General features: G+C 38.2%; 1 protein-coding gene and 1 pseudogene across 2 annotated transcripts in view; one reads left to right on the top strand and one right to left on the bottom strand.

Moving 5' to 3' along the window:
- Positions 1-328: 328 nt before the first annotated feature.
- SKP2 (S-phase kinase associated protein 2) overlaps positions 329-10,801 on the bottom strand; it is a gene marked incomplete at its 3' end in the record, with an annotated part of 29,286 nt that continues 18,813 nt past the window's right edge. Inside the window, exons 7-9 of the mRNA XM_084232865.1 lie at positions 7,941-7,992; positions 7,660-7,767; positions 329-392 (exon numbers count right to left, since the gene is read on the bottom strand). Of these exons, the coding sequence (XP_084088991.1) occupies positions 329-392; positions 7,660-7,767; positions 7,941-7,992 (224 nt within the window). The remainder of the gene's footprint in view (positions 393-7,659; positions 7,768-7,940; positions 7,993-10,801) is intronic.
- Positions 3,324-4,528, top strand: LOC311171373 (small ribosomal subunit protein uS15-like; annotated as a pseudogene). The gene has a single exon. The product of its transcript is annotated as a small ribosomal subunit protein uS15-like (transcript).

Below are 10,801 nucleotides of genomic sequence, written 5' to 3'. Positions count from 1 at the left end.
AAGTATTATAAACAATCATTTAAATTTGACAACAAACATGAAATAGATAGGGCAAAAAGGAGCATTTTAGGGCTTGTTTTGAAGGGTCTTATTTAGAGGGCCGAGACAAATGGCATACCACGCCGAATGCTTTCTAATTTCAACCCTAGTACTTAAGAAGAAGAGAAAAAAAGGAACGTAAATTAGTAGCACGCTCATTTTTATAAAAATGTATTTTATTTTAAAACAAGTCTATAAAAAGTCTATAAAAGAAATCACATACAAAAATACAGATTACTCTGACATGTTAGCAAAATAGCTTATGGCTGTACTTGAATTCGGAAGTATGTCATATTTGAGGGTATCCAGAAGTCAGAGTCCAACCGATTCTATCGCCAGCCCTTGTCACTAATCTGTAAACAATAATTTCAAGTAGTATTTAGCACTTTTAACTACTATGAAATTGAAACATTATCATTTCCTGTATAACACTACAGTATTTTCCTTAGGTCTCAGCAGGTAAGGGCACTTCGCACCATCATTTCTAACATTTGATGGTCTGATTTTAAAAAAATGAATGTTAATAGAAGTGATGGATTTGGCTTTTTTTCCCCCACTTTGAACATAGGGGGACCTCATCAATTTAAATATGAAGCTAGTGTTTTGTGGTTTTATTTTTTTAAAATAGAACTTAATCCTTTTGCTTCTCTGTACCATTAAAAAAATATTTCTATTCAAAGGTTAACACCTGAGTTTGAACTTTTATGTAGGTGCAACACATGTTTACTGAGCATCATTCTGATTGAAAGGAACATGCATTTCTTCTTAGGGAACTTCAGATCCAGTAACCTTACAAAATGAGTTTCAAACAAATTATTACAGAAGACATTAAAAAAAGGTAATTTAAAATACCTGATTTCAGAGTAATATAAAAATAGCTTCAAGAACTCAGTGGTAAAGGAAAAAGGCAACTTCAGTTCAACATTCCATCCAACATTTAACAATAGAGACTGCCTGGTTACTGCCACCTTTCTAAAACAAAGCAAGTCATTTTAAAAGTTAAAAGAGTCCATGTTAACATAATTTGATCATGAAGTTAGAAGACCATGCTTATATTTCCTCAGCTACCACAGAATTCCAGCAACATAGTACACTGAAGGATGTTCATGTGCATTAGAGGATACTTCACATCAACCTGTCATACAAAACTGCCTTTTGAGCCTTCAAATTCTCCACCAATTCTATACCTCTGGCTGCTTTGTAATTAGGTTTTAAGGTGAATTACCCAGGCAGGGCTATTTGTTTCCAAGAATCTTATTTCAAATCTCTAGGCAAAGTTGAAATGGTATGTTTTTCTTTTCCTAGCCCCAGAAGAGACTGCTTCAAATGCTACAGTCCTATGATTCTTTTTGTTTGCCTCAACACAAATAGCTTATTATTCTTCCAATATATGTCATAAAAGCAATACTGAAAAAGAGAAGTTACCATATAGTCTGTAGATGATTTCTGATGATTTATAAGCCTGATTTTAAATAGATATAATAAGAAGGATACTTGGAAGAGGTGGGTCAGATTTTACTGTTTAAGGAGCCTTGAAATGAGAGGTTTCTTCTAAAATATTAAAAGGCCTACAGATTAGGCTCTAAAGGTATAGCAGTGACAGCTCACGGCAACTCTTCACAGTTTTCTCTCAAATGATTTCTCTAATACACTTGCAGAAGGAAGGCAAAGGGAAAACCAAGAATAAAAATAGCTGAGCACGCGTGCATTTGGGCTTCCTGCCTACTTCCCTGTTCCAAAGGAGACACCATCCGACAATAAATACTTCATACACAACTTGGCTTTTGAAGTGTCAGTCGGCATTTGATGCCCCATATCTCCTGGTTCTTTATGTTACTAATGGTCGGCCTGGCAATGGTGGTGAAATGGGAACAATTAATCTGTAGATGAGGAAGGGCTTCCTTTAACAACTGAAGGGTATTCTCTGGCACGATTCCAAAAACTTGCAGTGTTTTTAGTGTGGGAATTTCTCCAAGTTCACTGGAAAGAGAGAGAGAAACTTAAGAGTCATGGTATCTATGGAAACTTTTCTATTAGAGTTACACAACCCAATTGTTACAATTTGTATCATAGTTTTATAAAATGCAAAGTGACAGCATAATTTGTAATCAACATTGAAACACACTAGGGGGACTCAAACCAGAAGGCAGAGGCCACAGCTTGGACAATGAGTCCCAAGGAAACACAGCAGCAGTGAGCATTGTTGTTGCATAAAAACTCCAAGGTCCATTTATCACTAGAATCCAACAATATTTGCTTCCTTTCTCCATTTTTAATTTATACTTTCTCCATTTTTAATTTTTACTGTGTTGTGAGAAGTAAGCAAAGTAGGGATAGTAAACGTTTTACTGTGCCATTACCTGGAATCACCACAAATTACATGTCTTTAAAGGATATGGATTTATTCTTTATTTGAACTAGGTTCCCCCTCTTAAAAGGAGATGTCAGAGGGTTGACAACTTAATACTCTTTAATAGTAAGTGGTAAAACCTAGCAGTGAATTCAACCAGTGTGTTTTAGGCTGGGTTATGTAGATGAAGAAAAGGATGCCCAACCACACCTTTATGTGAAGCAGTAGTCATCTAACCTCTCTGAACAGTATCATTTTTCTTCTGTCACAGATAAGCCTCATTTTCTCATCGCCTTTGGAATCTCACAGTAGATGAAATACATCTCTGTCAACAGGAAATTCTGGTACACAGGAAAAAAAAAGGACCACTTCCCCAAAGTAAGCACTTCTTGGTAGTGATTCTTTCTTCTTAACCCAGCTCTGTGTGTTTAGAATTTCATCTCTTTGATCTGTATTTGCTCCAGGTTGGGACATACAGTACAAAGTCTCAGGAAAGGGAATATTTACTTCGGAATTTCAACAAAATTCCACTGCAGATCAATGAACACATCGGTGACCTAGAACTAGAAACATTCTTTGTATTTTTATACTGCCAGTAATTCCTTGAAAAACAAACTTCCCTTATCACAACTATTCTATATACCAATAGCCAATGCATTTTCCTCAAGCCTACCTCAGCTTGTGTTTCTCTCCTGCTCCATACCTTTTGTGTTCCCTTGGTGTTTACAGAACTCAAACTGTTTTCAGCTGGCCTTAAGACCACCCATGCCTAACCTGCTGTCTGCCTCCCCATTCCCCCACTAAATTATTTATTTGGCATTCAATTAGTGTCTGAAACACCATAGATGTTTAGTATATATGTCAGCTGAATACAAGATGAAGGGTAATTTAGAAAATTTTGTCCAAACAGAATAAACACACTTGCACTCAAAAGGAACCGATAGGCTTTGGAAGTCACAAGAGCCTGCAAGAATATCAGGAAGAACAAATTGCCATTGATCTTTCAGTTACCTAATTTCTGGAATATAGAAACAGGAAAACAAAGAAAGGTCATAATACATAGGTGTTTACGTTTCCACTTAAGAGGAAATCCTGCCTCAACCTTAAATCCCCCTTATGTAAAAATTAAGAGTACACAAAAACCTGATAATAATCATGGTGATTTTAGTTCTGGGATATATAAATTAGCTAAATTGTAAGGGACTCTGCAGTCAAAGGTATTATAAGAAAAAACTGTAGGTAGGATTAAAAAACGGAGGTATAGCAAGAGACCAAATGTCCTTGCAACAATATGGAAAGAGCTCTGGTGAGAAAGGAAGGTGCATCATGTACTTGGAATACATTCCCCAGGCAAAAGGGAGTGAGCTGCACAAAATGGGATTATGAATGAAGGACCATTCCCAAGTCAAAAAACAAGAAAGTCTTTAAAGTTTTAAGGAGATCAAATAAACCAAAAAACAAACAAACAAAAAAAACAGTCTTTTAGTAGGTGTATCCCCTATAACAGAGCAGAGCAAATCTATAAGATGCTAACCACATAACATTGAGAAGTTTTGAAGGAACTTAACCTTATGTTCTAGGACAGTGAATCCAGACAGAATACTTTAAAAGATGATTACTTTAAAAAATGTTTACTACACTCTTTCGCCACCTGCCCGCCGCCATCATGGGTCGCATGCATGCTCCCGGGAAGGGCCTGTCCCAGTCGGCTCTGCCCTATCGCCGCAGCGTCCCCACCTGGCTGAAATTGACTTCTGACGACGTGAAGGAGCAGATCTACAAGCTGGCCAAGAAGGGCCTGACTCCCTCACAGATCGGTGTGATCCTGAGAGACTCACATGGCGTTGCACAAGTGCGTTTTGTGACAGGCAAGTCCAAGGGACTTGCTCCTGATCTTCCTGAGGATCTGTATCATTTAAGAAAGCTGTTGCTGTTCGGAAGCATCTTGAGAGGAACAGGAAGGATAAGGATGCTAAATTCCGTCTCATTCTGATTGAGAGTCGTATTCACCGGTTGGCTCGCTATTACAAGACCAAATGGGTCCTCCCTCCCAATTGGAAATACGAGTCATCCACAGCCTCTGCCCTTGTTGCATAAATTTGTGTATTCAAGCAATAAAATCATTGTTTAATAACTAAAAGCATAAAAAAAAAATGTTTACTACATTACCTCCTTGTATTATTTTACTTTTGTAACAACAACCAAAAAAAAATGTTTTGATCTCATCTTGAAAAATAAATCTCTTTCAAACTCTAAGAGAACTGGAAAAGCAAAGTAAGACAGTAAATAGAAATGAATCATTTAAGAGCCATTATTTCAAATTTAAGTATAAAAAGAAAATAATGCTTTATTTATTTATTTTTTTTTAAAGAAAATAATGCTTTAAAGATCTGTTTAGTCAACAAAAGATATCTCTAAACCCTTTCACAGGTTCATGATTTCCCTCATCTACATAACCCCGTCTTCCTTATAAAGTCTCAGATTCCTCTACTATAAAATCTACCAAAGGAGTCTTTATTTAGTCTCTCTTAATCTTAGATTGGGTTACTACTATCTCCAGTTTAGGTTTCTTACTTGAATGAGAAATACAGAGTAATTAGAAGTCAGTTTAAATGTAGGAAATGAGACCAATCAAGGAGTAAGGGAGTAAATATAATGAGGATATATGCTTAGCAAGAGAAACCTACTTTCTTAAGTAAAGCATTAATACTACAGAAGCTTCTCAAATTTTCTTTTCCGCTTCTGAGATAAGAAAGAAAAATTTCTTATATAGCTCTCTGGAAATTACTGTTGAGGGCCTCCCTGGTGGTATAGGGGGTTGAGGCGCAACCTATGAGGCTGTCTGCAGCCCTGCAACATGAGTTCTATCCCCGACTGGGAAGCAGCCCACATGGAGCAGCAGACCTCCCCTGACTCGCCTGCTGTGCCCCTCCACAGTGTATTTCGGTCAATCTGCCTGTTCTGTTCCCCACTGTTTCTGGTGAATCCTCTCACCACCCACACCTCTGGCCTGTACCCCAGCTCTTCTATGCATAAATCAATAAATCTTTAAAAAAAAAAAAGAAATTATTGTTGAGGATTCTAGAATTTTAACCATGAATGTCAAATATATCAGTTACCAGAATGACTGAAATAAGAGGGTAAGTCATTTTACCTTGAGAAAAGATAAATGCATAATTACATTATGTCCAACACAACATAATGTTTTTTTTACCTTAAAGTGCAAAGACCGCATCTATCTTCTCTGTTTTTCACTCTATTCTGGGTGATCTGATTTGTAACTAAACTCTTTTTTTTAAAGATTTATTTATTTATGCATATAAGAGCTGGGGTACAGGCCAGAGATGGGGAGGGGGGTGAGAGGATTCACCAGAAATAGACTGGGGAACAGAACAGGCAGACTGACTGAAATACACTGCTGAGGGGAGCAGCAGGTGAGACAGGAGAGGTCTGCCTCGTCATGTGGGTGCTTCCTGGCTGGCCAGGGATTGAACTCATTCTGCAGAGGCTGCAGATTGCTTCATAGTGCAGTGCTTAACTCCTTGAGCCACCAGGGAGGCCCCTGATTTGTAACTAAACTCTTAATGCCCGTTTCTCTTACTTCGAGATGAGGTTTTGACAAGTCATAATAATGCAGGGAGGATTCACAGATAGGGCTGTGATTTAGCTACGCCCATGAACAAGTCACACCCCTGCAGGGATTATGATACTTTTATCTTCATGGATAAAAATATCAAAATGTGAAGGCTCACAGGCTTTCCCTAGTCTCTGCTCAAAAAAAACATTTGGAGATTACTTGCTTAGCTTCTTTCTCTCTGGCAAAAAAGAACAAAAATATGACACACGGGCAGATTCTCTTGAGACAATCAACCAAAATAGAACAATCACTGTATTCCCCAGGGTCTATACAGCCAAAGCAGCACTATGGCAAGGACAGGCAAGAGCAAATGGCAGAGAGACCTTTTTGGGTAGGTGGGGTACAGGCCCCTTGGATTTCTGGAAGCTAGAAAATAGAAGGGCTGGAAATTTTAGTAAGAGTTCCACATCAGTGAATGTAAATTTAACATATGAGAGCCTGGAAAGTAAATTTTGGCATCCCTTTTAGTCAGTGCTTCTCCAAACGAGAAGCTCTGAGCTCCAAGATTAATTCAGAAAGTGATTAATTAAAAATATAATTGCTGGATTTCTAATTCTACTAATTATCCCTGTGTAGCTGAAGCATCTGATTTATTCATTCATTTTGAGACTAACTTCTAAGAGCCAAGCCAATAATTTGAGGACTACATCAATTCTTCCTTCAAATTCACCTTCTTTGCTGGGAACCAGAGGGAAGTTACCATCGCTGGGATAGTGAGCTACATGGTCTCATTTGGGCGATATTGGTTGGAATAAGAAAGAAGGGCATGTGACTATATATCTGAGATACTGACTTTTGGGGGTTTTCAAAAATTACTATAAACATTTATACTTAACATGAAGAATTTTCTAGCCCTTTGAAAGGTAGATTTTGTAAAAAGATGATACTAGATGACTTGGGTACAGCATGGTCCTAATAACAAAGGTGGACCAGATTCCTTGTTTCTTTGAATTCTGTTATTTTGTGCAGCTGCTCATCAGCTAAAAAATAAACCTAAATTAGATACAGACTATTTTATATCTGTCCAGGTGACTTAGGATGTAGACTCAGCTCAGTCATTAACTCACTATATATAGTTTTGGGTAAGTTACTTTACATTTTGGACCTCAACCTCCCCACTATTCAAAGAGAGTATCAGACTGTTGTGATACTCAGCACTTATAAGTCCCTATTAATCTCCTCCCTTGGCTGTCCAGGACAGACATCACTAGAATACATCAGAACTTCCCCTCCATGCTAAGATGATGGCTTTTGGAATCAACTGGAATTGATTAGAAAAATTTGGGGTAAAAAATACACTATGGGTCTGTCTCCCTAATTATATTCTGAGCTCCCTGGGTGGAGATAAAGGCTATATATGCTACTACCTTTGTCAAGTCCTTGACAGATATGGTGTTCTAAGACATAAACCCATTCGCAACTAAATAATAAATCTTTAGCGAACATAACAGTCAACTTTACCAGACACATCAAGCAAAAAATTCTGCCTTGGATTTCCTATTTTGCTGGTCTTTACTAATCAGTTTTTCTTACACTAATATTCACTCTTAATCTACTATTAATAATTTTAATACTACATGACATCTCTTCTGGACCCTGCCTTCAGCTACTTTTAGAAAACAAAAATACTTACAGTAAAGTCTCAGGTATTATATCATAGCACCGACTGAGAGACAGGTGTTGGAGGTAGCTGAGCTGGTAAAATTCCTCAAAGCAATCATTTGTTAACATAGCACTATCACTGTAACAGAGCAGAAGAAGAGATTCAAAACCTACCCATCCACCCTAGAGGGAAAAAACTATAGAAATAGTCTACTACTTAGTTCCTTTAATTCAACATATGAAGATTCTTTCTTCATTCAATGAGCTATTATACTTTCCAATTTTTATTTTTGAAATCAATTAAAAAAATACCTTAAGTCTAGGTGGACAAGATTGGGACATCTTCCAACTAAGGTAGAGACATCTAGAAAAAAAAATGATGGTCATCATGAAATAATGAACAAGACAAGGGCATCTGCTAGCAGTATCGTTACTTAACATCATGCTAGAAGTTTAGAACAATGCAATTAGAGACAAACATCTTTAGAAAGAAAAAACAAAATTATCACCTTAGCATTTAAGATTTTCTATACAGAAAATTCAAGAGAATCACCTGAGGAACTATTGGACATCGTAAGAAAACATAAAAATGACAAATAATCCACAGATTATGTATCAGCAATATCTACCTGGAAAAATAAAAATAAAACAAATCCCATTCACAGTAGAAAAAAAAGGCAAAAGCAAACACCACTATATATAAAAAAACCCACAAAGATAGCATTTAAAGTCAAAGGGGGCACTCATGGATTATTAAAAGATAATACTGCTACCACAACCTGAAAAATACATTTCTCAATTCAAGCAATATATTCAAATAAAGTCCACATATATTAAACAGTTCTACATACAAAAATATTGGTAATTACTGACTGGATCTTGAGACAAAGGGTTTCTGTACATGGAAGAAAACAAAGGAAACACTGATAATTCACTACGTAAAATCTTAAAACTTTACCATGTTAAAGCAAAATGAAACATAAATAGAATTAAAGTATCACAAAAGTTGGAAAGTACAGACAGTTGTCATATATAAAGAGTAATAAAGATAAGCAGTGAACATGACAGATACTTTGCAAAAATAGAGGAAGAAATATAAAATAAAATATTGCTTTTCAGCCAGTGAATGAAAAAAATTCCATTATAATACTCAAAATTAGTAAAATGTAATAAAGCAAGTGCCTCTAGTATATAAGTAGATATTTATTTGCAAAGATTTATTTTTATTTATTTATGCATACAAGAACTGGGGTGTAGGCCAGAGGTGTGGGGGATTCACCAGAGACAAAGTGGGGAGCAGAACAGGTGGATCTATTCAAATACACCGGAGGGGAGCAGTGGGCAGACAGGAGAGGTCTGCTGGGCCATGTGGGTCACTTCCCCAGGGATCGAACTCTTGGCAATGGCTGGTGATATCTCGATAATGCTGAGACTTAACCCCTTGCACCCCCAGGTAGGTCCATAAGTAGGTACTTAATTTTAGATAGGTTTTTCAGGATGGCATGCTGTTTTCTGTTTTTTTTTGAGGATGAAGTATTTCAAACACATAAAAACTCCCATTCATCCAAAGAAAGAAAGGGAGATGGGGGAGGAAATATATCCTGATGTTAACTGCAGTTGTCAGGCTCGGTGGGATTATATAATTTTTCAGAATTTGGAACAAAGTCACATGAGCTACTTTGTAATCAGCAAATCAATCAACCAATGTCATTTATTTAAAAAAAAAAAAACAAACTCCATTAATGTTTGAGGTTTCTCTCCTGTATCTTTAGTCCCATGCCCTCCTTGAATCCCAGGTTTGCATTTTCAATGTGACTGGCATCTCAAATTTATGCCTAAAAACAAATACTTGATTTCTCCCCTAAATCTGCTCCTTCCTTAAAGTCTCTGCCATCTCAGTAAGTGGTGACTTCACTGATCCAACCAGTTGGGTAAAACCCTGGGAGTCACACTTGACTGTTTTTTTCTCACATCCCACATTCAATCTGCTCCTAAATCCTGCTGAGCCTGTTTTCAAAATAGATCCCAAATGCGATCATTTGTCACCACCTTGAATGTAACCACCCTGCTTTGCTACAGCCTTTCCTCAACAAGGCACGAGGATAAGACTTTTAATAAAGCAAGTCAGATCATATTATTCCTTGCTCAGAATACGCCCAGGGCCTCCCATCTCAGAAAAACCCAAATCAAGCTTTTGTTTTGGATTACAGAGCCCTTGGCTATCCCATCTACTGCAGTCCTCCTTCCTTCTTCTTGCTGGCCCCTAGTTCTAGAACCTTCTCTGCTCATATGTCTATACAGCTGCTCCTTCACTCATTCAGGTCTCTGCCCAAATGTCGCTTCCTCAGAGGGGCCTCATCCAGCCCCTTGCAGTCACACTCCGCCTGCTTGCTTTCTTTTTCTCCCTCAGATTTCCCTGCTTTCATTACATTTAGTTACTTGTTGATGGTCTGGTGCCCCCACTAGAAGGTCAGCATCACAAGAGTGACTTCATCTGTTTTGTTCACATCTCCTGAGCCCAGTGCGGGGCTGTGTGCATTACAGGAGGCGATGACTGTCTGCCGCATGGCCACGCAGTGAACAAGAGCGCACCGCCATCCCGAGTGACGCCCAGCGAGCCAGCAGCAAACCCCAAACCAGACATGACTTTATGTAGACACCAAGTGGGAATGAACAAAACCACCGCCCCACCCTCGTTTTATTACTTTTTTAATATTTAAAAGACAGCTTTTATTCTATTTTAATTTTTTAAAATTTTGATGTGCTAACATTGGTCTACAACACTGTATATGATTGAGAGGTGCAGGTTCACATGCCCTCAGGCCTGTGTTCCGGCACCACACCCACCACGGTCCACTGGGTCCCCTCTACACTTTGCTCTCCACCCTCCCAAGAACAAAGTCTTGGGGGCAAAAACAATCAGTTTTCTTCTCCAGTCCTCACTGAAGCCCAGCTGGTCCTCAGTGAGGTTAGCAAACAGCACCCCCTCCAGGTTCCTTCTTCATTTCATCACAAACTAGAGATCCACTTATGCCCACACCTAATCTAACCTACCATTTTAGAGGACAAGCAACTTCAGCTAGAGAAGTCAACTCTGAGGCCTAAAGATTTCACTCAGGGCTTACCAATCGCCCACAGGGAGCAGCAATCACAGCTTGGAATCAATGACTCCC

This window comes from Talpa europaea (assembly GCF_964194135.1).
Source record: "Talpa europaea genome assembly, chromosome: 5".
NCBI classification, from domain to species: domain Eukaryota; kingdom Metazoa; phylum Chordata; class Mammalia; order Eulipotyphla; family Talpidae; genus Talpa; species Talpa europaea.
The sequence above is the reverse complement of the archived record's forward strand: the minus strand, read 5'-3'. Positions and strand labels throughout refer to the sequence as shown.